General features: G+C 38.5%; 1 protein-coding gene across 2 annotated transcripts in view; it reads left to right on the top strand.

Annotated features, from left to right (window-relative positions):
- Positions 1-27,527, top strand: part of TM9SF2 (transmembrane 9 superfamily member 2) — an 82,775-nt gene that overhangs the window by 28,867 nt on the left and 26,381 nt on the right. Inside the window, exons 3-7 of one of the 2 annotated variants that reach the window (XM_004458415.4) lie at positions 5,777-5,870; positions 15,979-16,106; positions 22,465-22,594; positions 25,369-25,493; positions 26,930-27,041. In XM_004458415.4, the coding sequence (XP_004458472.1) occupies positions 5,777-5,870; positions 15,979-16,106; positions 22,465-22,594; positions 25,369-25,493; positions 26,930-27,041 (589 nt within the window). Of the gene's footprint in view, positions 1-5,776; positions 5,871-15,978; positions 16,107-22,464; positions 22,595-25,329; positions 25,494-26,929; positions 27,042-27,527 lie in introns of both variants that reach the window. The other variant, XM_023588747.3, reaches the window with a different exon arrangement.

Genomic DNA, 27,527 nt, shown 5'->3' with positions numbered 1-27,527 from the left:
CCATTCTTCATCTTTTCTTTTTTTTTTTTAAAGATTTTATTTATTTATTTAATTCCCCCCCCCCGGTTGTCGGTTCTCTGTGTCTATTTGCTACGTCTTGTTTCTTTGTCCACTTCTGTTGTCCTCAGCGGCATGGGAAGTGTGGGCGGCGCCGTTCCTGGGCAGGCTGCACTTTCCTTCGCGCTGGGCGGCTCTCCTTACGGGGCGCACTCCTTGTGCATGGGGCTCCCCTACGCGGGGGACACCCCTGCGTGGCAGGGCACTCCTTGCGCGCATTAGCACTGCGCATCGGCCAGCTCCACACGGGTCAGGGAGGCCCGGGGTTTGAACCGCGGACCTCCCATGTGGTAGACAGACGCCCTAACCACTGGGCCAAGTCTGTTTCCCCACATCTTTTCTTTTATATGTTCACTTTCAGAGGCCATTTCTTCAAGCTCACCAATCCTTTCTTCTGCCTCCTCAAATCTGCTATTATATGATTCCAATGTTTTTTTAAATTTCGTTTATTGCACATTTCATTCCCATAAGATCTGCTATTTTTCTATATATGTTTTCAAATTCTTCTTTGTGCTCATCCAGTGTCGTCTTAATATCCTTAATCTCTTTAGCCATCTCGTTGAATTTATTAAGGAGATTTGTTTGAATATCTATGATTTGTTGTCTCAACTCCTTTATGTCATCTGGAGGTTTATCTTGTTCCTTTTTAACTGGCTATATCTTCCTGTTTCTTGGTGTGGATTGTAATCTTTTGTTGGTGTCTTGGCATCTTGTATTCTGGGTATAGTTTTTCTCTTTAGTTTAGGGATTCCTGCCCTTTCTCCCTTGCTTGTTGTGTAGTAGGACCCAAGGTTGTATTTGGTGCTATAAGCTGTGGAGGCTGAAGCTGCCTTCACTGTGCTAGGGACCATTGAAGCTTCTCCCAACTTTCTCTTTTGCCAGGGGTAGGGACAGAGTCACAGCTGCATGGAATAATCCAGGTCATGCAGGTTTAGACTATAGCTGCCCAGAGAGACTGATGAAGCTTCACGTCCCTTTTTCCCCTGCCTAGGGCAGGGATGGAGCTGCAGGTGTGGGCAAAAATCTATGCAGTACAGATCCAGGATGACTACAGTTGCCCCGGTAGACTTCCTGTTTTCAGTCTGTGCCAGCTGAAGGTATCTGCAGTTACTTGGGTAGGCTGGTACAGGACTCCTCGGCCTCCTCCCTGCCAGAGGCGGGGCTGAAGCCTAGTCTAGAGCTACAGTCCGATCTGGGTGAAAGAAACTGGTTCCTACCTTCACTGTGATTTTCAGTCAGCCTGGCTTCCCCTCAGGCTAGGGGCAAAGTCAAAATGATGGCCACTGGCCTCTTTCCAACTTGGGCAGATTCACACCCCAGTTGTTCCCAGGGTTATATCTTAGCCAGCCGAGTCTACCAATCAGTAGCCAAAATCGGCTGCCAACCATCTCCTCCTCCCCTGTTTTTGGGAAATGGAGCTTCCAATTCCAGCCACAGAATAGCTCCTGGGGTGGCTCATGCCTCCAGAAGTAAGATAATCACCGGCCTCCGCGGCTTGGCCAATAATTTCCCAGAGAGGCTGGCCCAGGTCCCTTCAGCTTCCTCCCTGCTGGAGGTGGCATTGGGGTATAGGCTAGAGCTGCAAGACCTGGATGGAAATAAGCTGGTCCCCACCAGCACCGTGATTTTCAGTCTGCCCCACTTCCCCTCATGCCAGGCACAGGGTTAAGATGGCGGCTACTGGCCTCTTTCTGCTCGAACTTTAGCTGTTTTCAGGATTATACTTACGCTGCTGAATTTACTCATAAGTAGCTGAAGTTGGTGCCCAACTGTCTCCTCCCCCATTTTTTGGGAAGCAGAACTTTCAATTCCAGCCACAGAACAACTTCTGAGGCAGCTTGTGCCTCCAGGGATGATGCACATTGGCCTCCATGGCATGAAACACTCTACTTACGAGTCTTCTCTGCACATGGGCATTCTCCTCCTTCAAGGATGTTGCAGGATGCTCTTCTTGTCTCCTGGAGCCACCAGACAGGTACTTCAGCTAGCTCCATAGCTCTGGGTGTTTACTAACTGCCCTGTAGCAGCTCTAGGAGCTCCTTACTCTGCTGGCATCTTCCCGGTTGCCTCTAGTGTGTGTGTGTGTAAGATTTTTTTTTAATTTATTCCCCCCCCCCCAGTTGTCTGCTCTCTTTGTCCATTCGCTGTGTGTTCTTCTGTGACCACTTCTGTCCTTATCAGCGGCACTGGGAATCTTTGTTTCTTTTTGTTGCGTCATCTTGTTGTGTCAGCTCTCCATTCTTGGGCAGGCTACACTTTCTTTCACGCTGGGCAGTTGTCCTTACAGGGCGCACTCCTTGCGCATGGGGTTCTCCTATGCGGGGGACACCCCTGCGTGGCAGGGCACTCCTTGTGCGCATCAGCACTGCGCATGGGCCAGCTCCACACAGGTCAAGGAGGCCCGGGGTCTGAACCGCAGACCTCCCATGTGGTAGGCGGATGCCTTATCCATTGGGCCATGTGTTTTTTATTTCACTTACTGTGTCTTTTCATTCCCATGAGCATGCTACTTTTCTGTCAGCATTTCCAATTCTTCTTTGAGTTTCTTCATTGTCTTCTTGATGTCATTTATCTTTTTAGCCGTATTGTCTTTCAATTTATTAATTTGATTTTAGAAATTTGTACACCTCTCACTAATTATTTCTCTCAAATCCTGTATCTCTTCTGGGCTTTAATATATTCCTTTTCTTGGGCCATGTCTTAGTATGGCTCATAATTTTTTGCTGATATCTAGGCATTTGTTTAGGATGTTGTTTACTCAGTAGTTTATTCAGATGCTCAATTTCTTTCTTTTTTGCAGGGATTTAGTGGTGGGAAGCTGTGTGTTATGACTGCTTTTTGATTCTTGGCTAGACTTGGATTGTTAAGATTGTCCTTGCCAGTTGCTCAGAATTGGGCTCTGGACCCAGTAATTGGTTGCAGACCGGTTTCCTAGGGCCTTGAGGAGTGAAACTGTAAAGGCGGGAAAAAGCTCTTATTTTTAATTATCTCATGTGTGCTTCCTTGATCTGCCAGCAGATGGTGCACTTTGGCAGCTCTCAGTTCAGTGCCTAGTCCGAGTGTTTATTTTGCCACACAGACTGGATTGTTGTGATAGAGCTCCTGCCTGGAGGCTAAGAGCCTTGTAATTCAGACTTTCTCAGTGACAGTTCTCCAGCCTTCTCTGGCAGTCCCTTCCCTCTTCTGGTGTTGGAAATATTTCCACTCTCCTCTGAGTTCTCAAGAGTCAGTCCCTCTTAGTAGAGGAGGAGATTGGAAGGGTTATATATCTTTAGCCCCTTGCTGGCTCCCAAGGCAAACAATGGTAGAGCCCTACCCAACTTGGAAGGACTCCTGGGAAGCAGCAGACCAAACTTGTGAGTCAAAAACTGAGTCAGCCTTAGACTGTGTCCCTCTGTCTGCCCTTTCCTGGGGAGGTGTTTCCTCCACAATCAGTCCGGGCTAGAAGAGAGGGAGAATGAGAGGATCAGATTCCTCCAGTCCCCTGTGGCTCCTACAGCAAACAACAGTGTGGTCCCACCCGGCCTGAAAGGGCTGATAAAACACAGCAGACCAAATTTGGGGGTCAGAAGTTGGATCAGGATTAGACTGTATCCCTCTGTCTTCCCTTTCCTGGGGTGGTTGATCCCTGCAGCCCTCTAAGAGGCCTGAGAATTCTGAAGTGTCTTTAGTGTGGGGGGACAGTGCCCCAGCAGCAGCCTCTGGTTTCAAATCATGGTTCTGTTGTTATGATTTCCTTCCTTTGTCCCTCTCTCCTCTGGGCAGTGTCCAGCATTCACCTGGTGTGCTAAACCCTAGAAGATCTTTTTCCAGGCTGTTTCTGTTTGTCCTCTAGCTATCTTTCTGGAGGAGAAGAGAGTCTCGTGTCTTGTCCTCCTTGTGAATGATTTATAATTAGTGGTTTAATCTTCCCCTTGCCTGGGCCATCACTTCCTATTTCTTTTATGTTTTGTCACCTTTTGTTGAAACCTGGATATTTTGATATTTTAGTATGTTATCACTGGAACTTAGATGAATAGGTGTCTATTCCTTAGGTTTTTATCCAGCTATAGTTGTGGTAGATCTTTTCTTGAATACCGGAAGTCAGGAAAAAAAAAAAAAGAAAACATTCTTTCCCATCTTTGCAGATTGACCTGTGCAAGTGCTCTCCTTCACAGCATATCCACGCAGTGGGTTTGTTGAATAACTCCAGGCTAAAGTTTGTGGGCCTATCCTGGTCCTTTCTGTTCATGCCTCTTTTGGGCATATATGAGTAACTATAGAAGTACTCCCATTTATACAGATATGAATGTCCTCTCTTCCCTAGGAAACTATTCCCTCACAGTCCTGTGGACTGCACTGTATGTCTATAGCCAACAGTCTCTTAATCCAGGCAGCCACTTGACTGCTGTCCCGCAGCTTTCTCTAGGAGAGCTCAGCGAGCCACCTTCTCTTTGCAGGGCAAGTTCTGCAGTAGGAAGTCCCGCAGATCATTCCCAGAGAGATTGAGCCAGACATACATGCTCCTAGTATGTGCACAAATGTTACTCTTTTCCCTCCGGAACTGGACAGGGATCTGTACTGGGAGCGCCTGCTCCATGCTGAGCTGGTGAGAGGATGGTAGAGGGGCCAGGCAACACAAAGTCCTACCTCTTTTATGTGTTTTTTTCTTTCTTCTAATTCATTGTTCACCTTGTTGATGCGTCCTTTAAATTGTTTCCTAGAGATTTAAAAAAGACAGTTCTGTCAGGACTTGCTGGTTGTTCAAAGCTTCTGTGTGGGGTGGAACCCTGAAGTGTCTCACATCGCCAAGTTGATCCTAAATGCTTTTTTAGTTTTTTGTTTTGTTTTGTTTTGTAAAATAAACAAACATCTGTGTATTTAAATCTGTGTGCGTATTCTTAGGGAAACTGAGTGCATCTCTTACATCCAGTAGATGGAAAATCTTCATTTAAGGACTTCGCAGCCACAGTTTTTTATCACTTGAGATTTCATTTTTTCTTGAGAGTCCCACTAATTTGTTGCCATCACTGTATTGGCCTCAAATACCTGTATTATTCGAGGTTGAACCCAGAAATAAATGTCTTTTAATTTTCTATAGCAAAGCTGAATTTAGGCTGAAATGTTTGATCAAAATCTGGTTAATAATACAAGGGAATTGCAGCACAGAGAGGAACTTATAACCAACTGAAAATGGCTTCTCCACCAATCCCTCATAGGTTCTGTTCTCATAAGGTCTGTCTAGCCATGCTTTTTCTGTTGGGGTATATTGCCCAATATACCAGGATGATGTAGAACTCCAGGTAAACTTGACAAATCTTTCCGAAATGTCATTTTTAAGTAAGGATTTGGTATTGAGGTAAAGTTATAACAAAAAAGGAGATAGGTTAAGAAAATTTGTTTGAAGGGCAAAGATGTAATTTTATCATTGGCATGAACAAAAATAAATTATGATGTGTCAATTTTTAAAATCCAAATATGCATTTTAATGAAGAGCATTTAGAAATCAAACTATTCTAAAGTGTAATTTTCAGGTGTTTTGTTTTTCTGTTTTGTTTTAGATAGATATGGAACTTGGAGTATGAATGTATTTCTTATTCAACTTTTATTGTTGCTGGAATGATCAGTATATAATGTGCCCTAGATGTTTAACTGATAAACATTAGTCAAGATTGACTAGATGTGTGTTGTTGCATTGTTTTCTTTTATGTCTAAAAAATTTAAATACTCTTCCCCCCAGGTTTGATTTTTGCCAAGCATCAGAAGGAAAGCGCCCATCTGAAAATCTTGGTCAGGTGTTATTTGGGGAAAGAATTGAATCTTCACCGTATAAGGTTTGTATTTAGTATTATGTAAAAATTATTCTGTTAAAGCTTTTTCTTTTTTAAAGGGAAAAGCCTGCTATAGCTTAGCTTCAAAGCTAAGGAGAAATTCATTTCCTTTTTGCATTGAGGAATAGTTTCTTAAAATCACAGTTTAAAAGGATCCTTGTCCTCATGCTGTGCCCTGGATAAGTCTCTCTTCTTTTTTTTTTGTTTTTTTAAGATTTATTTATTTTTATTTATTTCTCTCCCCCCCCCTCCGCCCCAGTTGTCTGTTCTCTGTGTCTGTTTGCTGCATGTTCTTTGTCTGTTTCTGTTGTTGTCAGTAGCACGGGAATCTGTGTTTCTCTTTGTTGCGTCATCATGCTATGTCAACTTTTCATATGTGCAGTGTCATTCCTGGGCAGGCTGCACTTTCTTTCGCGCTGGGCGGCTCTCCTTCCAGGGTGCACTCCTTGCGCGTGGGGCTCCCCTACGTGGGGGACACCCCTACGTGGGGGACACCCCTGTGTGGCAGGGCACTCCTTGCGCGCATCAGCACTGCGCATGGGCCAGCTCCACGCAGGTCAAGGAGGCCCAGGGTTTGAACCATGGACCTCCCGTGTGGTAGACGGACGCCCTAACCACTGGGCCAAGTCCGCTTCCCAGATAAGTCTCCCTTAATGAACATTCCTACGGCTAGTATTGTGTATAATAATAAGTCAGAGACCTAACGGACAGTGCTCAGACCCCTCCCTCACCTTAAAAAGGACCTAGAATCCAGCTTTCAGTAATGAAAAGTCTCAGCTGCTTCCAAGTCTCATTCTCCACTTTGCAAACGGACTCTATTGCTGTTCTATATTAGCAAATGTAACACTAGACCTTGGGTTTCCACATTGATTTTTTTGGAAGCTAACCTTTCTGGGGCTTTTTGGATTTTGTTGTTGTTTTGTTTTGTTTTGTTTTTAGGAGGTAACTGGAGATTGAACCTGGGACCTCGTATTTGCAAAGCAGGCGCTCAGCAACTGAGCTAAGCCTGCTTTGCTTAACCTTTCTGTTTTGATCCTTGAAAATATATTGGGAATAACTTTCCTATATACTTAGGACATTGGTTAAACCAAACAAACTAAGCACAGCCTACAATATTATCTCCAGTATATGGACTTTGTCCATATATAATAATCACCCATAAGTAGTCTACCTTTTAAATCTTTTATCTTATAAACTTATTATCCTTCCACAACACACAGTCCCCTATTCATTATATAATGCTCCCCTACAACACAAGGAACAAAGGCCACCCTCTATTTTAGAAAAATTAAACTGATTTATAATAAGTCTCTTTTCCAATAATATTCTCTTCCTCCCAGTTCCACTTCACAGTTTCTTATTAATCTTTGCTGAAATTTTATATGTATTTACAAGCATATATAAGTAAAATTAGGTATGCATTTGTATGTTTTAACATATCCTGCCCCTTGCATTTTTCCTTTAACTCTGCCACGGGCATCTTTCCACATTGAGCACATTCATTTTATTAGGTGTAATTTGACCTCAAGTTTTATTCCCTAGCCTAACAACTCCCTCTCTTGGCTTCACAGAGTTTTCTTTTATGGCTTAGACCCTGTGGTTAGCTACCTCCCTTACTTTCTTTCTGAGCCATCCCATATTCCTTTATTATTACATTGAGCACCTGCCAGGCAAATCCCCAAGCCTAGATTAGTTCCATTAACCATCTAATCCTTTGGTACTTGTACTTACACTGTGAAGCACTGGTGGGAAAAGACACATTAATTGTGCAAGTTTAACCCACTCCATAACCATAAATATATCCTTTTCAAATATATCCTCATAAATATATTGTCTTAAAATATTCTAATTTGAAACTATACCTTAATGCCAGTCTTTTTATTTTCCCCCAAAGACAGTAAATTCAAAGTCCAATGGCATGAACTCTCATTTGGGGAACAAAGAAATCAAAGTGCATTGTGCAGTGCAAACATATTCATTGCAAACATCTCCCTCATGTGATATTTTGAAAATTATTACTTAGAAAGTTATTGTGTTCTTCTTATAGCAGACGATGATTTTCAACCATATTGATTAAATTGTAAGTGCACTTAAATACTCCTGGTCTCTCAGTCCTATCTTTGTGTTTACCTCTGCCTTATGCCTTGGCCTTGAGAAATGATGGAAGGGACCAGCATCAGTAAAACCTATCAGTGAACTTGAAGCACAGTAGTAGTCTCTAACAGATAATCCATACCTAAAATTACAAAGGAACAGCCAGTAGAGCATTCAACTCATAAAGAAGTTTTGTTCCTTTGAGGCAGACTTAAAAGGCAGCAACATCCCTTTTACACATAAATTTTTATTTATATGTAAAAACTACTCTTTGTTTATGCAAAAGGATCCTTCTGGCCTAGTGCTTTTCAAATTTAATCCTTTGTCTAAGGAGTTGAGATAAAATAGAAGAGTGCTTTATAATAGAGAAAGATATACACTTAATGTTTTTCCTGAATTTTCTAGAATTTTTGGGGGTCAAGATTTGGACTAAATTCTTCTAAGCCCAAAACTTAAAGCGATAGAGCAGGCGTTTCATAAGACAACAGCATTAATGAACAAAAAGAGGGACTAAGAGGTCAGATTTTTTTTTAAGCCAATCATAAATGTTTTCATCAATAATTTCCAGTTCAGTATTGATTCTTGTGTCCTTTATTTTCAGAAATTTTTACCTTATTTTAAATTTGCATTAAAAAGAGTAGCAACTGAGCAACCAAACAAAACTTTAAATCTGTTTTGCTATCTTTTATCTATCACATCTGTTTAGGTCAGGAAAACAATAGTGCAAGATGGATTATGTAAAGCTGGAGCCACATTTCATAGGATTATAAAATCTCATCTTAATTGTAACCATTCATATTCACTCGCTTAACATATTTATTGAATGCCAGGCACTATGGTATTTGTGGACTATAGCAGTGAACAAGATAAAATCTCCACCCTTGTGAATTCTATATTATGGTGTGGAGAGAAGGAAACAAAATAAGTAAGTAAAATTATATATCATGTCAGTTGCTGATAAAAGAACTATTCATGGAAATAAATCAGGGTAAGTAGATAGGGAATTTGTAGTTTTAAATAGGCGGGAAAGTTTCAGTGAGAAGGTAACATTTGAGTAGAAAGCCTAAAGTAAGAAAGGGCGTGAGCCACGTGAATATCTGGGGGGAAGATGTTCTTGGTAAAGAGAGCAGTAGTAACTACAAACGTTATAAGGTATGAGCATTCCTGGTGTGTTCAATATACAGAAAAAAAAGTTGGTGCAACTTGAGCAGATGAGCAAGATAGAGAAGAGTGGGAAATTAGGTCGAAGTAATGAGTAAAAAAAAAAAGGAAAGAAGTACTCGGGCCACATCATACTGTGGCTTATAGACCACTGTAAAGACTTTGATCTTTACATCTGAGCAAGATGGTTAACATGGGGAGATTTTGAGTAGATTTAGATTTTAATGGGAACCCTGTGGCTACTTGGTGAGAATAGACCATGGGAGGGCAAGGACCAGATAGGAGGCTTCTGCAGTCATCTACATGTGACTTGATGGTGGCTTAGACCATAGTGGTTGTGGGTTGTGAAGTGGTCAGAATCTGGCTATAACTTGAAGGTGAAGCAAACAGAATTTGCTGGGAAGCAGATGTGGTTCAAGTGATAGAGCTTCCACCTACCATATGGGAGGACCCAGATTCGATCCCTCGGACCTCCTAGTGAAAAGGAAGAGAAAACGTGCCTGCCCGGAGAGCCATTGCCCACGTGGTGAGCCAAGTGCCCATGTGGCGAGCCGAGTGCCTGTGCGGTGAGCCGAGTGCCTATGTGGCAAGCTGAGTGCCCACATGAGTGCCTATGCAAGTATCTGCATGGCAAGCCAGTGCCCACGCTTGTGAGTCACACAGCAAGATGATGATGGAACAAAAAAAGAGATGAAGGGGAGAGTCAAGGTGAAGCACAGCAGAAACCAGGAACGGAGATGATGCCGCTGACAGGGAACCCCTCTCCACATCAGAGGTCCCCAGGATTCAATCCTGGTAAATCCTAGAGGAGAAAAAATGAGAAAAGAGGACAATAAAGAGAAATAGGTACAGAAGATCACACAGCAAATGGACACAGCAAAAAACAGCAGGGCAGGGGGAGGGAAAGGGGATGTTAAATTTGTAAGAAAAAAACAATTTGCTGAGTTATGAGATGTGGAATGTGGAATTTCTCTTTTCTGAGATGGGAAAGTCTGGAGGAAGAACAGGTTTGGAGATAGGGGGAAGAGTTTCTTTTGGACCTGTTAAGTTTAAAGTACTTACTAGACATATGTTTTAGTTTACTAAGGCTGCCAAGGCAAAATATAAAAATGGGTTGACTTTTATAAAGGGAATTTATTAGTGCGAAAGCTCACAGTTCTGATGCTGTGAAAATGTTCCAAATCAAGGCATCATCAGAGATGCTTTCTCACCAAAGGTCAGCTGCTAGATCCTAGAATCTGGCCACGTGGCGAGGCAAAATGGCAGCTCTCCACCTGTGTCTCTACCTTCTCCCCCAGGATGCTTTCTCCCTGAACTCTGTTGAGAGTGATCAAGCACATGGAAGGACGTAACCTCTTCAGCTTTGAGTTGTTCCATGGACCTAGCCTCCAGCCTTTCTCTCTCAGCCTCTTAGAGTTTGTCTTTTCTGCAACTATAGGCAATCCTGGAGTCCTTTCTCACATGGCAGGGTAAAAATGGTAGTTCTCTTTCTCTATGTGTGTTTCTGCTTTCAGTTCTCAGTTTATATGAGACCTCAGCAAGACAGTAGAGACGCAGCCTTATGCAATCCAATTAAAGACCTTAAAGCAGTCTAATCAAAGTGATCTAATAAAAGGGTCCCTTAATTGAATCGAATGCAATCGAAGGGCCCCACACCAACAGGAACGGATTTAGTTCAAAGAACTTGATATTCCCTGGGATTCATAAAACTTCAAACTGTCACAGCATCCAAATAGAGATGTTGAGTATACAATTGGATATATGTGTCTGGAGTAAACTAGTTCATCCTTAGTAACTGGAAAAACAGCAGAGAATTTGAACATGATGCTGGAAGGTAAATGTGATTGCTTCTAGTTTGTCAATTAAGTAGGAAGCACAGAGCATCTGTTAGAGCAAGAAAAGAGAAGAGGAGCTGTTGAAGGTATAAGGAAAGATAGGGTCGTTTAGGAGAGTGGAAGAATGAATGGATTTGAGAAATGTGGAATGATTATTAGCCAGAATTAAGGACCCTTTATAGCTAGGACTAGTAATTTGAAGTAAGAATAGTCACGCTTGTTTTTGTTTCTTCTTTTTTTAAAAAGATTTATTTCTCTCCCCATCCCCCCTGTTGTCTGCTCTCTGTGTCCATTTACTGTGTGTTCTTCTTCGTCCACTTGCATTATTGGGCGGCACTGGGAAACTGTCTTTTTTTGTTGCGTCATCTCGCTGCGTCAGCTCTCCATGTGTACAGTGCCACTCCTGGGCAGGTTGCACTTTTTTCACGCCGGGCAGCTCTCCTTGCAGGGCACACACCTTGTGCGTGGGGCACTCCTATGCAGGGGCACCCCTGCATGGCATGGCACTCCGTGTGCACAGCAGCAGTGTACGTGGGCCCGCTTACCACATGGGTCAGGAGGCCCTGGGGATCTAACCCTGGACCCTCAATATCATAGATGGACGCTCTATCAGTTGAGCCATGTCTGCTTCCCTTGTTTTTGTTTCTTTACCTCTTTTTACCTGCACTACTATAGAGTTGAATTTAGCCATATTTACAGTTTTGACAAGTGAGTACAGCAAAGTGAGAGAAGAGTAAAGTATCTGAGGATGTCTGAAAGGTAGTGATAATCTTTGACATAGAAATTGTAGTGCTTGTAAGGAGGGAAGTGAAGTCATGAAAGGAATGAGGAACAGTTAAGAAACACAAACTTTAGGGCTTTGGAGTTGAAGACTACTTGAGGGAATGACCTGGAAAAATGGGAGGTAGTGGTTTAAAACTGGAAATCTTGAAATTTAGATAATGAAGGGACTCCTGTTATTGGTAATGACAAGGTGAGTACCTTGAAGTATGATGAAGGGCATCACACTTCTCTTTGGAGAAAATGTCAGAGAACCAAGAGTGGGGAGTATTGCAAGAATCATTCCTGTAGATGTTGAAATCACTAAAAATCAGGAGCAAGGATGTATATTGGAGAGAGTGACAGTAAGCCAGAAGCCAAAATAAGTGTAATCATCCAATATTTGTCCTTTTGTGTGACTGTGACTTATTTCTCTAAGCATAATGTTTTTCAAGGTTCACACATGTTGTAGCAATCATCAGAACTTTGTTCCTTTTATTACTGAATATTATTACATTGAATATATATAATACCACATTTTCTTTATCCAGTCATGAGTTGATGGACACTAGGGTTGCACCACACTTCTGGCTATTGTGAATAATACTGTTATGAACACTGCTCTACAATTATCTGTTTATTTCCTGCTTTCAGTTCTTTTGATTTTATACCTAGGAGTGGTATTGCCGGCTAGTATGGCAACTCTATATTTTAACTTTCTGAGGAACTGCCAAATAGTTTTCCACAGCATCTTGACCATTTTACATTCCTACCAGCAATGCATGAAGGTTCCTTTTTCTCCACATCCTTGCTAGCACCTATTTTCCACGTTTTTAAAATTAGCACTCCTGTTGAATATAAAGTTATATCTCATTGTGGTTTTGATTTGCATTTCCCTAATGATTAATGATGTTGAGCATCTTTTCCTGGTTTCACTGAAAGCTGGGGGATTTTCTCAAGAGGAGGGAGAATGGTCTGACCCAGTCCTGTGGGCCATTGGAGAGAGAAAACAGCCACTACTTGAAAGGCAGCCAGGTTTTCATTCAAACACATTTCAGAATACATTCTTAGAAGAGTCTGAGAATATACAGGGCGTTCTCCTGATGGCATAGTCAGTTCCAAAGGGCATAGCAGAAGGGCTTAAGGAACTGGGGCATGTGGGAAATGTTTAGAATGAGATGTGTATATATCCATCTTTGGATTCATGTGTGGGAAAGGAAGGATGTCATGGAAATCCTGGACATGTAGTGACAAACATCAACAGGAATAAGGGCATGGGCTTAGTTCTGATGGTCTCAAGGCAGAAAAGGCTTCCTAGGTGAGAGGTCTTGTAAGGAGCATTTGCTAGTTTTGGATCTCCCTCAGAATGTATGGGACTTTGATATAATTTTTCTATCATTTGCTAAAAGGTAGTGGTAGAGTATATAACAGTACTGCCATTTATTAATAGTAAATGCCTATTTTTGTTAGTCAACCTGCTAGATGTTTTGTACATGTTACTTCAAGGCAGATATTCTTAAATACATTTTACAGATAAGATTATTGAATCTGAGTTAAGAGCAACTTGCCAAGGTCTCATAACAAAATGAAGTTAGATTTGAAAGCAGGTTTGACTCCAGCTGGTTAAGTATTGAATTAATGACTTCCATAAAATTATTTCAGAAAGAATTTTAAACCCTCACTGAAATAATTCAAGAAAAATTATAGTAAAACATTTTTCTAAATAAAGTCCTATGTTTTTATGTATAATGAAAATATAAAAGTACAGCAATAAGATGCTTGCCTGTTATAAGAAAGATTTTGTTCTCTTGGGAGCTAGAAAGTCTGTAACCCAACTTAATATAAAGTACTATTAAATCTCTAACAACAATTTGAAATATAAAATTCCCAATTAAACATTTTATAGGGAGAGGCAGAGTATAGTGATTAGCAGCACTTTCTGTAGAGCTCAGCTTGCATGGGTTAAATTCAGCCTGTCATTTATAAGTTATTAAGTGTGACTTAATTTTTTATGTATGTAATTGTTTAGTAGAGAGTTGTAGGCTTGCGTAAAAATCATGCAGAAAATACAGAATGCCCAAATACCCTCTTCCCCTTTATTAAATCTTTGTTTTAGTGTGGTACCTTTGTTCAATTGATAAAACAATATTATTATAATTGTATTTCTAACTGTAGTCCATAGTTTACATTAGGGTTCACTATATAGTATAGTCCTATGTTGTTGCTGCTGCTGTTTAATTTTTATTATGGTAACTTATGCACAACCTAAAATTTCCCCCTTTAACCACATTCAAACACATAATATAATTCAGCGATGTTAATTAGATTTGTAATGTTGTACTACCATCACGGCCATCTTTTACCAAGAATTTTCCATAACTCCAACCAGAAATTTTGTACCAATTAAGCATTAACTCCCCATTCCCTGCCCCCACCTTGGCCCCTGATAACCTGCATTCTAGTTTTGACTCTCTTAATTTGCTTAGTCTAATTATTTCATATTTGTGAGATCATACAATATTTGTCCTTTTCTGTCTCGATTATTTCACTCAACTTGTCTTCAGTGATGATCCATGTTGTTGCATTGCATGTATCAGAACCTCATTCCTTTTCACAGCTGAATAAGATTCCATTGTATGTATATTTTTGTTTTTCCATTAATTAGTTGATGGACAGTTCAGTTGCTTCCATCTTTTGGCAATTGTGAATAATACCACAGTGTGTAAATACCTCTTCAAGTCCCTGCTTTCAGTTCTTTTAGGTATATACCAAAAGTGGAATTGTTGGGACATATGTGGTAATTCTGTGCTTACTTTTTTGAGGAACAGTGGCTGCACCATTTTACATTCCTACCAACAACGGACGAGTGTTCCTATTTCTCTACATCCTTTTCAACAAGTGACATTTTCCGTATTTTTTAATTTTAGCCATCGTGGCATCTCGTGCCTTTGGTATACATTTCCCTGATGGCTAATGATGACCATCTTTTCATGTGCTTTCTGGCCATTTGTATTTCTACTTTGAAGAAATGCCTATTCAGTGACATAATTTTTTGTGCTGCAGTTTTCTAGTCTGAGAAAGGTAGATACGAGTACTTACATCATAGGGTGATTGGGAAGATTAAATGAGATATATAGTTCATAGAGCCAAAGAAGTGTTAATTATTATTATTAAGTGCCACTTTTAGTTTTGCTATTTTTCTTCACAGTTGAACACACATAAACCCAGTGAGCATTGGATTGAGTTGTAAGACTTGTTGCTTTTGGTGTAATCAGTAATGTCTTTGCTTAATTCATTTTTAAGTGTGGCACCTTTGCCTCTGAAACCTTAACATGCATGCTTTTGTTTTTCCATTCTCTGCTTAAAAAAAAATAAACCCATAAGTGTCATATAGGTTCAAAATGGCAAAAATTGCACAAATAAGGCTGTCTTGACAGGAGGCAGTATGGCTAAAACCAAAATGTCGGCTGACAGGTGGCAGCATTGGGCTATACTTGAAACATTCATTTGTCAGCTGATGAACAGAAAACTGGTTTAGGGATATTGGTATATAATGTACGAAAGAATGGCCTGTTTAAAAGTGAAACATACACTTTTTTTTACCACCTTTAATAAAGGTTGAATTATGAAAAGATATAATTATGGCTATATGGTTACTTTAATAAATTACAGACCTCTGAAAATGAAGAAATACATTTAAAACATAATTGGGTTGAGCACCAGCTTCCCACATACAAGGTCCTGGGTTCAATCCCAAGCCCTGATAACTCAAAAAACAAAACATAATTGGGTCCTGATAATTCAAAATAAACCTACATTATATTGTGAATATCATTATTTTTATACACATGAAGTAAGTGCTAGGCTCCAAAATTGAAGGCATATGAAGGGAATCCTTAGTTTCTTAACTTTGGTTAAGTTTCTAAAACATGGTCATGGGAGATCGATGTTTCATTATGTTCTACATGTGCTGTATTTCCCTTCTAGGACTTATTTACATTTTGAAGTTGGATAGATTACAATTATCAAAAAGAAAATGTGTTTACTTATCAAAAGAAAAACAGACAACTTAGTTGTTAAAGAAACAGATTAAGATTGAAATTTAAATCTGATTGAACTGTGAGGAATTTTTAAATGTTTATTACCAGTATTAATACGCTTAAGTAATTTAATGAGTCCAATGATTTTACTCTATTTATGATATAGCTATGAGGATTCTGAATATTTTTTCTTAATGTACTTTCCACTTTATTTTAATGCAGTTTATGTTTAATAAGAAGGAGACCTGTAAGCATGTTTGTACGAAAACATACCATACAGAGAAAGCTGAAGACAAGCAAAAGTTGGAATTCTTGAAAAAAAGCATGTTACTGAATTATCAGCATCATTGGTAAGAGATGAAGATTTTGAATATTTGGCTTTTTTCCTTTCCAAGATGAAACCTCTTTCATTGAACATATACATTATTTAGTTGACCGTATAGAATATAATAAATAAACTGATTTTCCTTTTTTGTTATCAGTAGTTACAGTATGAAGTATAGTGACTTTTTTTAGCCAAAGGAATATTAATAATGTTGAGATCATTTAAAGTATCATCTTTTAACTTTATTTTACTGTAATATCTGATACATATTTTGGTACACAGAAGTGGTGCATAAAGTATGTCTTTTATTCTTGTATAGTTAATGGGAACATACTTATGTTTTAGGAAAGGGCCTGGATCAGAAATACTGTTATTTTCTACATTTAGGCAATGAAGAATCCCATGGGAAAACAAAATTTAACTTTTGTGGGATGTTTGATCAATAGCATCTATTTCAAATAAAACACTTATTTTTTGCTTAACCTGTCTGTTATTTTGTAAACATGATATAGCATTAACAAGGTCTTTACCAGTTTGTGTCAAAATCAAAAAGCATTTGAAATTATTTTATTTTGCTTGAAATGTATTGGGTGCTTATTATACAATATCCAAGCAGAGAACATTTCGAGGGAAAAAAAACTCTCAAAATCTCATCTTTCACGTGTAACCACTGTTACTCTTCCAGGTGATTTTGCTTACAAATACCCATATTCTGTGTGGGGTCATATCTTATTTATATTTAAGCATTCGGTGCTAGATATGCTGAACAGGAAAGCTAAATTCATGTATTTCCTCTTGCATATTTGTCCTTTCAGTATTTTAAGTTGAACTGTTTGCCCACTTCCAGTGAGATTAGGAACCATGGATCCTTATTCAGTCATGACAGGGTCGTGTGACTCACATACTCTGTTTGGAGCCTGTCATTCTCTCTTGCACCCTGAGTTCTTCTCCTCAAACTACCCTCCATATAACTATAACAAAAAAGTTCTAGGAAGGGGCATTCTTGGTCATATGCCCATCCATAAACTCATCTGTGATAGGGAATTCACTCTGATTATCCAGACCTGGATAGGAGATACCTGAACCACGTGGAAGTCAGCTCCCTATAGCGAGAGGCAAGAAGGGAAGGAAGGGAGGGAGGAAGGACATTTAAGCTCAGATATTATGTTATTTTCTTGTGTTCCACTTCCATTTACTCTAATAGCTGCTCATCTGTTGATTGAATGAAAGAATGATTCTTAGAGCCTGCAGGTGATTTTAGTTCTCTCTTCTACCCTTCTGTTCTTAGCCTACTGTTTGGACTTATTCCTAAAGACAGTAGAAGCAACTTTTCTTTAGTAACTTCCGCACAGGAAAGTACTTGGGATTTTTTTTTTCTTTCATTTTTTAGAAAAATTTATTTCTTAGTGTATTAGTCGGCCAAAGGGGTGCTGACGTAAAATACCAGAAATTGGTTGGTTTTTTATAAAGGGTATTTATTTGGGATAGGAGCTTACAGATAGCAGGCCATAAAGCATAAGTTACTTCCCTCACCAAAGTCTATTTTCACATGTTGGAGCAAGATGGCTGCCAATGTCTGTGAGGGTGAGGGTTTCCTGGGTTCCTCCCTTCCAGGGTCTTGCTTCTCTCTGAGTTCAGGGTTCCTCTCTTCCCAGGGCTTTCTTCTTCTTGGACTCAGGGTTCCTCTCTTCCTGGGGCTGGCTTCTTTTTCTTCCATGAGCTTACTTCCCGGGGCTCCAGCTTAAGGCTTCAGCATCAGACTCCATCATCGAAAACCCCCAACTCTGTCCTTTGCCATGCCTTATATCTGTGAGGCCCCACCCACCAAGGCATGGGAACTCAACACCCTAATGACATGGCCTAATCAAAGCCCTAATCATAACTTAATCATGCCCAAGTACAGACCAGATTACAACTATAATCTAATATCTATTTCTGGAATTCATAACCATATCAAACTGCTACACTCCACCCTCTGAATTCCAAAAAGACATTACAATATTCGAAAAAACCTTAGTAACAATGCAAGTACTAAATCATATCACAATTTACAGAAATACAGTTTGTCTTGGGGCAAAGTCCTGTCTGCTGTAGACATATGAAACTTACAAAACAATTTGTTTCCAATACACAAATGGACAAAGGATAAACATTTTCATTTCAATAAGGGAGAATTGGGAGGGAAACATGAGTCATGGATCCTCTACAGTTCAGTAAACCTGCAGGGCATTCTCCATTCTATTTCAGTCTGAGAGTCATTCTTAAGATGATGGTTTCTTCTCCTTGGGGCCTTATGGGAACCCACCCTTTCCACATGCTTGCCCAACAGTTCCCTCAGTACACCTCTTTGGCTGACTAATACATTTAGGAATACTGTTAACTAGTTTATAATGCAGTTAACATAGGTCCTGTTTTGATATCAAGATGCTTAATACCAAGAAGAGAAGAATAAATTGTTTAAAAATGTGCAAAGTTAGAAAACATTAAATGGTAAAATAGTAGTTTGTGGTAGGAATATCAGTTGCAAACTTAAACTATTCTGCTTTTTAAAAATCAACAGGAAAAGTGCTAATGATTTTTCAGTTGAATCATAAAAATTTATAATTTCAAGTCTGAGTCCATTAACAAAAAATCTGAGTCATATCAGAAATACACAGTCTGGTAATTCTAAGTAGTGGGCTCCAGTCCTTAAATGAGTTCATTATACGTTTGGAAAATATTCATTCACATTGCTGAATTTATCTGAACCATGAGTTGAGCATATTTCTGTCCTTAATTTCAGACCATTTTACTATGTAACTTAATTTTAAACATAGGTAGCAAAGTTGTCAGATAAAATGGCCTGTACACATGGAAATTTGAAAGACCTTTAAAAATATGGTGTTCTGTTAGGGAATTTTATTATAAATATAGCATGTTTTACTTGCAGTAAGACATTTGGGGAGAATATAATCTTCTAAATTATAAGGCAATATCTGCCTATATAAAACAATAAATAGGATATTAAATGAGAAGTAATAGTCTTCTACCACCCTAGCTTTTTTAATCCTGTTTCCCATAGGTAGCACTATTATTTCACAGGTATCTGTTCAGATTGTCTATGCATATACAGGTATATTATTACATAATACAACTAAAAACATTATTAAGCATATTATTCCACAACTTGCTTGTTTGATCTCACAAAATATTGCAGGCATTTTCCCATGTAAAGTACATCTGTCTATCTATATCTACCTCATTCTTTTTCATAATTTGTGTAGCTTTCTATTCCTTGAATGAATCATAATTTTCCCCCATAAGTTTTTTAATCATGTATTTTAGCCATACTTCCTTTTTGAATGATTAATAATGACTGAATATTACTTAATATACCTACTCATTATTCTCATTGTAGAGAACTGTCAATTTTAATTAACATTAGTTGGGAAGTAGATGTAGCTCAAGTGGTTGAGCGCCTTCTTCCCACGTTATGAGGTCTCGGGTTTGATCTCCAGCCCCAGTACCTAAAAAAAAAATTAACAGTTACTTTTCTTACCTGAATTAATAAATACTTCTCATTCTTATTTGGGGCTGTAGAACGTAATTTGAGGATCTTCTTGACATACTTTGTCAGTAGGCTGAGTTGATTCTTGATTCTTGAGGCTGCCTAGTGTTTGGATACCAACACCAGATATCTGACTCCTTTTAACTATGCCCTATATGGTTTATGATTATACTTTTCGTCTGAGTTTCCAAATCTTTGTGACGTGTTATTTATAAAAGCATAATTATAAATATAATATTTAAAATGTTTCAGTATCATAGAATCACTGGGCTATATAGCTTACTAGACAGAAAGCATATTGAAGATGTTTTAGTGATTTCCAAACTGGGATCACACCAAGTTAGCAAAGCAGAATGAAGAGTTATTTTCAAAGATTCAAAACTCCTAATGGATATTAGAAACTTACTCAGGTTAAAACTATTCAGTTTAACTTAAATTCCAAGTTTCTTTGCTTTTGGCTGCAGTTTTCTGAGTACATTGTGGCAACAGGGGTTATTCCATTCTAAGCAGAAACTCTGGGTGTTTGATTAATTTATTGGGAAAATGAGTTATTAATCAATGACACTTGTTTGGTAGAAGTGTTTAAAGTGAAGCCTGTAGAGAGTAGAGGGAAAAAATGGAAAGGAGTCCTTAATGGTAAAAAGTTGGAACAAATCATTGAACGTTTATTCTTTTGAGTCCTCTTCTCATACGCTCTTCACTATATCAAATAGGAAATACAACTTTCAGTTTTTGATGTTTGAAATTCATATAAATACCACTTCCTAACTTAGGAAAGTCATTTTAAAAATTTTCTTTTTTTTAGATTTATTTTATTTATTTCTCTCCCCTTCCCCCCTGCCCCCCACCCCATTGTCTGTTCTGTGTCCATTTGCTGCATGCTCTTGTTTTTGTCAGCCTCTGTTGTTGTCAGCGGCATGGGAATCTGTGTTTCTTTTTGTTGTGTCATCTTGCTGCGTCAACTCTCAGTGTGTGCGGCGCCATTCCTGGGCAGGCTGCACTTTCTTTCACACTGGGTGACTCTCCTTCCAGGGCGCACTCCTTGTGCGTGGGGCTCCCCTACACGGGGGGGTGGGACGGGGTGGGGGGGACCCCTACGTGGCAGGACACTCCTTGCGTGCATCAGCCCTGTGTGTGGGCCAGCTCCACACGGGTCAAGGAGGCCCGGGGTTTGAACCGCGGACCTCCCATGTGGTAGACGGACCTCCCATGTGGTAGATGGACGCTCTATCCACTGGGCCAAGTCTGCTTCCCAGTCATTTAAAATTATATTCCTTAAATTTTGTTATTTATTTCCAAGGTTTTGTTTTTGTTTCTTTTTAAAAACTTCCTGTTACCAGGAGAAGGCTTTTATGTCAAGGTATTCTATAAATGATAAATTTATTTCCCTTTAAAAAGTTTAAATTGTACCTTAACTCTTCACTTTGTGAGTAGCATTACATAATTTTCATGTAGCACTTTCCCTGATGTGATAGCATTATTGTTAGTAAATAATTGTTAATTGAATGTCATTCTCTATTTTAAAAAGTAAGGCAATTAGCTTATTCTTTAGGCTGCCAGAATATCCACATTATTTATTTTATATGGCATTGCTTTTATGCTCCTAATATTTTATAGTCTTTTCATTGGAACTACTAAGCTGTTGGTTATAATACTAAGCAACTTCATAGTATGGGTGATTCTAAGATTTTGTGCTTTGGGTACTATTAAATAGCTTTTAAATGTGATGAGACATGTTCTATTAGGTCATTAATGTACACCTTGGATGAATATATTATTATCGTAATTTTGCTTCATAAGGCATACATTAATTAACAAATAAAACATGCCCTGAAGTGTCGTCTTACAATTGTAATAGAAAGTGTATTTTAGTGATTTTTTTTTTCTGTATTCTGCAGTGTTCTCTGAGCATAGGGTACCATATGCTCAGGCTTTAGTGTTGTATACAGTGCTGCAAAACTTTTCTGTTATCCTTTTAAAAAAATTTTTGTCTCACTATCTAGCACTTGAAAGATTTGGTTATCTTTATAGGAACATTTCTTTTAGAAATAACTTGAGTTAACACATTTTTTAATAGGTATTATCATAATTTTCACTTTTTCACCTGACCTTTAATTTTAATATTTTCCCATATCTTGAAATTATATCCTCTTTAACAAATTACCTGAATAATAAAAAACGTTCACTTCTATACTGTTCCCTAGGCACTAGGTATATTCTGCAGCTATTTAGATCTTGCTAATGGTAAATTATATTTACATGTCTAGATATTATTAAATTAGTAATTACAATAAATTATTTTATGAAACATTCCTTTCCTACATAATTAATAGTATCAAAGAAGCTATAAAGTTTTTTCTTTTACAGTGTATGAGATATTGACATAATGTCATTACTTTGTTATGAATATAACATTTCATCAATTTTTTTTTGGTCATGGGCTTGTTTTTTTGTGTGTATGTGTTTTTTCTTTTATCCTTTTTTAAAATTTTTGAAATTATTCCAAACAGTTGCAAAAATAATACAAAACCCATACAGAGAATTCCAATTACCCCCACGCTCTCCAGGTACCCAGAGCCACCAATTTTAACATTCTGCCACATTTGCAATATCATTCTGTCTATCCATGTATCTATCTATCAGTCAATCTGTTTTCTAAACATTTGAGAGAAGGTTGTGTATATCCTACTCCTTGAACATATATGATTTGGGGTTTTAGAAACTTAAAGGATTTATAGACATTAAAATTTTATGAAGTGATGACACAATTTGGGCAGTAATTCTTAGTCATGTTTGGTGAATTCTCTTGTAATTTGACTTCTATTTCTGTACACAGGATTGTGGATAACATGCCTGTAACATGGTGTTATGAAGTCGAAGATGATCAGAAATTCTGTAATCCTGGATTTCCTATTGGTTGTTACATTACAGATAAAGGCCATGCAAAAGATGCCTGTGTTATTAGTGTAAGTTCAGGTTAAGTTCTATGCTGCTTTTTAAAATATGACTTTTTGGTAGAGGGATTCAGTCTTTACCTGCACAATTGTTGCATTTAGTGAACGAGTACCATTCAGCTATTCTGAAGTACAATGACTTAGATAATTGTAAGCTTAACCAGATTAATAATGTACACGTTTAACTCTAGAATTAAAATAATTCAGATTCAGTTCTGCATTTACTAAGACTGTCTGTTGTATGCTAAGTGCTATACTAAGGTCTAGGATTTTGTTATAGCTCTATTAAAAGTTAGATTCTTAGATCTCGTATTTTAAAAATATCGTGGGTAAACGGGATGTAGCTCAGGTGATAGAGCTTCTGCCTACCATATGGGAGGACCTGGGTTCGATCCCTGGGTCCTTCTGGTGAAAAAGAAAAAGAGAAAGCGTGTCCGTGCGAGTGCCACATGGTAAGCCAGTGCCCGTGCGAGTGCCCTCATGGTGAGCCAGTGCCCACGTGAATGAGTCACGCAGCGAGATGATGATGCATCAAAGGAGAGACAAGGGAAGAGGCAAGGTGACATGCAGCAGAAACCAGGAACTGAGGTGGCATAATTGACAGGGAACCTGTCTCCACATCAGGGGTCTCCAGGATCAAATACTGATGAATCCTAGAAGACAGAAAATGAGATGAGAAGACAACACAGACAGCAAAAACAGCAGAGTGAGAGAAGGGGACAGATAAATAAATAAATCTTTAAAAAAAAAAATTGGGCGGCTGACTTGGCCCAGTGGTTAGGGCGTCCATCTACCACATGGGAGGTCCCCAGTTCAAACCCCGGGCCTCCTTGACCGGTGTGGAGCTTGCCCATGTGCAGTGCTGATGCATGCAAGGAGTGCCCTGCCACGCAGGGGTGTCCCCCGTGTAGTGGAGCCCCACGCGCAAGGAGAGCCACCCAACGCAAAAGAAAGTGCAGCCTGCCCGGGAATGGTGCTGCATACACGGAGAGCTAACACAACAAGATGACGCAACAAAAAGAAAGACAGATTCCTGTGCCACTGACAACAACAGAAGCAGACAAAGAGGAAGACACAGTGAATAGACACAGAAAACAGACAACCAGGGTGGGGGGTGAAGGGGAGAGAAATGAATAAATAAATAAATCTTTAAAAAAAATAGTGTAAAATGAAACAAAATTAAAAAGACAAAAAAAATATATAGAAAGTGGACTATCAAAAAGACTTTATTGGCAAACGGACTTTGGCCCAGTGGTTAGGGCGTCCGTCTACCACATGGGAGGTCCGCGGTTCAAGCCCCGGGCCTCCTTGACCCATGTGGAGCTGGCCCATGCGCAGTGCTGATGCGCACAAGGAGTACCGTGCCACACGGGTGTCCCCCGCGTAGGGTAACCCCACACGCAAGGAGTGCACCCCGTAAGGAGAGCCGCCCAGCGCGAAGGAGGGAGCAGCCTGCCCAGGAATGGCGCCACCCACACTTCCCGTGCCGCTGACGACAGCAGAAGCGGACAAAGAAACAAGATGCAGCAAAAAGACACAGAAAACAGACAACCGGGGGAGGGGAGAGGAGGGGAATTAAATAAAAATAAATAAATCTTAAAAAAAAAAAAGACTTTATTAACTTTATTATATTGATTTTAAATCCACAATATCTGGTATTGCAGGAGTTTTTTAAAGTCCTGTCTGTCATTAAGGCCATTCTTTCATAGTTTCAAAACAGATTAATAAAATGAAAACATCAAATAGAAGGTAACTAAAAATTATTTGGGGATATATATGAAAATAAGTTTGTATAATCAGGTTAACCTGATTTACTCTCTTAATGGATTATGATACAGTAGTAGAATTAGCATAAGCTTGGGCGTGAAACTGGTTATATCAGTTAATGCTTTTGTGAGAGCTGATTAAAGACACTTGAGTTAATTAGTTATTGATTTAGTCTAAAGTTATAAACTTCCATAGAGGAAGAATGTTTAAGTGTATGAAATATAGCATGCTCATAACATGCAATATTTTAAAATTTATTTGTTTTATTATAAGTGAATATATAGCTGCTTTTTACCAGGTATTTATTAAATTTTATATAAAAATTAAAACATTAAAGAAGCATAAATTGTACTTCTACCAGTTAATTTTTGGCTTATAAATATTTTATGCTTAAAATGCAAACATTTTAGGAGGGAAGGATTAAAATTCTTTCCAAGACTATTGGGAGGCTTTGACATGGCGAAGATGACCAGGAAACCACAAACTCTTCCAAAGCAAGGAAGAAGGAGAAAGCCCCCTTCAACCCAGGCGCAAAGGTGGAGTCAAGGTACTGAAGAAAACATGGGGGTAGAAAGACCTCTTCAAGGGAGTTAGATGAAAAGAGCCCCTCTAAAAGCATTTAATCCTCCGGAATGCTGAAGACATACTATTTGGCCAAAATACTTTGGCTGAAATCACAGGCTGAATAAGAAACCAAATGAAAGTAAGCACACAAAGGCCCAAGAGACTCGAGACCTTCACCTCTTCAAGTAACAGCCGAAGCAGCCAGCAACTTCAGAGGGAGGCCAGAGGCCTTAAAACTGTCTGCAGGTCTCCAGAGATTTGTCTGCCGAGAAGAGGCCAGCTGCATAGAACCTGAATCTTAAAGTGGTGTTTAAAGTAAAATGAACAGGGTGTAAAAGGGGAAAATAAATTCTTTACAAGCTTAAATTTTCTGACTTTCTATGGCCCATTTTAAACTTTTATGTTTTGACTCTTAGGTTTTGACTCTTCGACCTTTAACTTTTTCTGTTCCACAGTCAGATTTCCATGAAAGAGATACATTTTACATCTTCAACCATGTTGACATCAAAATACACTATCATGTCGTTGAAACTGGGTCCATGGGAGCAAGATTAGTGGCTGCCAAACTTGAACCAAAAAGGTAACTATGTACAAACAGAAAGTAAATACATAAAGACAGGTGAAAAGTAGGCCCAAGTAATCAGTATTGGCCATATAACGTGGCATTTCAAAATTGGTTTTATTAAAACTCTTTAGTATGATTTATTATTGAGTTATGAACTTTCAGAGAAACCACACAAATATTTTTCCTTTATGGTAAGTGGTCAAGTCAGTGCTCCTTTTTTGTTTTGTTTTTCAGTTAAAAGTTTTGAGGAGCTTTTGCGTTTGTTAGCTTGGAATGAAGAACATGGGTAGTTGAGACAGTGTTCACCTTTAATGTACATCTAGTGTTATAAATTCTAAAGCTGCCACACAATGCTAGTTGCCAGTATGTGACAGGCCATTGAAAGAGTATCTCTTCAAGTTGTTAATTTTGTGGCATGAAAGTATATATCAAGTTATTTGTGAGATCCTTCTGAACATTCCATTTTTTCTATGACTTTTCCCCACGTTGAATTAGCCATTTTCTTATGGAAGTGGTGGTAAGGAAATGCATGCATAGTAAGATGGAAATTATTTTAAACTCCCTCAGTATGTTTTGGTTTTTAGATTATTTAATGCTGTTAAAGTATAGTATTCTTAAAGCTTGTTTTTAATAGTAATAATTTTCTATGCATACTTTTTTAAACAAATCAATTTTGATACATATTAATAAGGCATACAGTTAATCCAAAATGTAAATCAGTGATATTTGGTATAATCACATAGTTGTGCATTCTTCATTTAATCATTATTAGAGCATTTTCATTATTTCAATAATAATAATAAAAAAGAAAAATAGACAAATGAGAAAATTTGTCCCCTCTCAATCTGTTTCCCCGGCTCTACATAGCTGCTATTTCTATTCTTGCACAATTATTTACTATTTATTAAGCAGTTTTATTGAAATATATTCATATAGCATACAGTCTATCCAAAGTGTGTAATCATTGGCTTTTTGTATAATCACAGTGTTGTGTATTTATCACCACAGAAAATTTTTGAACAGTTTCATTACTCTAAAAAGAAAAACGCCATACCCCTTAGCATTCCTTCCCCAGCCCTACATAACCACTAATCTAATTTCATCTTTATAAATTTCTTTATATTTGCATTTTTTATAATGGAATTCTGCAATATGTAGTTCTTTGTGTCTCGTTTTTTTCATGTAATGTGTTTTTTGTTTGATACTAACACTTTGTAGTATTAAATACATTTGTTCAGCTTCAAAAAAAGCAGTCTTACATATCTACATATGTTTTTAAACTAAGCCTGTTGTTTATATGAAGTAAATATGTGTGCTGTTAAATGTAACAAGAATTAATTTAACCTTTGACTATCATTTGCATTGTGAAATATGTACAGAATCTCTAACCTTTGCCCCATTTTTTTAACTGTACTTTTATCAGCATCTTGCCAAAATGTTTTTTCCCACAGTTTCAAACATACGCATATAGATAAGCCAGACTGCTCTGGCCCCCCCATGGATATAAGTAACAAGGCTTCTGGGGAGATCAAAATTGCCTATACTTATTCTGTTAGTTTTGAGGTGAGTTTGTTTTTATCTTTCATAAAACTCGGAAATTGATTTTAAATTCATACTACTTAAACTCATTAAACATATTAATGATCATGCATGTCAAATAAATTTAATGAATTGATTTTTAGAATATTTCCTCAGTACCCAGGCAACATAACCACACTCTTAAGTCTTGGTTTAAATGAGTAAGTATAGGAAATTGAAAAACTTGAGCCATATTGTTAAGCATAAGAGAAACACATAAGACAGAAGGTAGAAAATAGGCACAAAGGATGGTATGAAAATGTCAAACATATACAAAAAGCATTTGGGAAAATAACAGCATTTTTTTTCCATTGGGATTTGAGTTTCCTGTTGGTAGATTATTTATGTAGGTTCTCAGGAGATTTATGAGAGTGGCTTTATTAATGGAGAAGTTTCTTAGGAATAAAAGTTGATTTTTTTAAGAATCTTAGGCAATATTTCACCTCTTAAAATATTGTTTTGGCAATCCAT

This window comes from Dasypus novemcinctus, chromosome 15 (genome assembly GCF_030445035.2).
Source record: "Dasypus novemcinctus isolate mDasNov1 chromosome 15, mDasNov1.1.hap2, whole genome shotgun sequence".
In the NCBI taxonomy this organism is placed as follows: domain Eukaryota; kingdom Metazoa; phylum Chordata; class Mammalia; order Cingulata; family Dasypodidae; genus Dasypus; species Dasypus novemcinctus.
The sequence above is the reverse complement of the archived record's forward strand: the minus strand, read 5'-3'. Positions and strand labels throughout refer to the sequence as shown.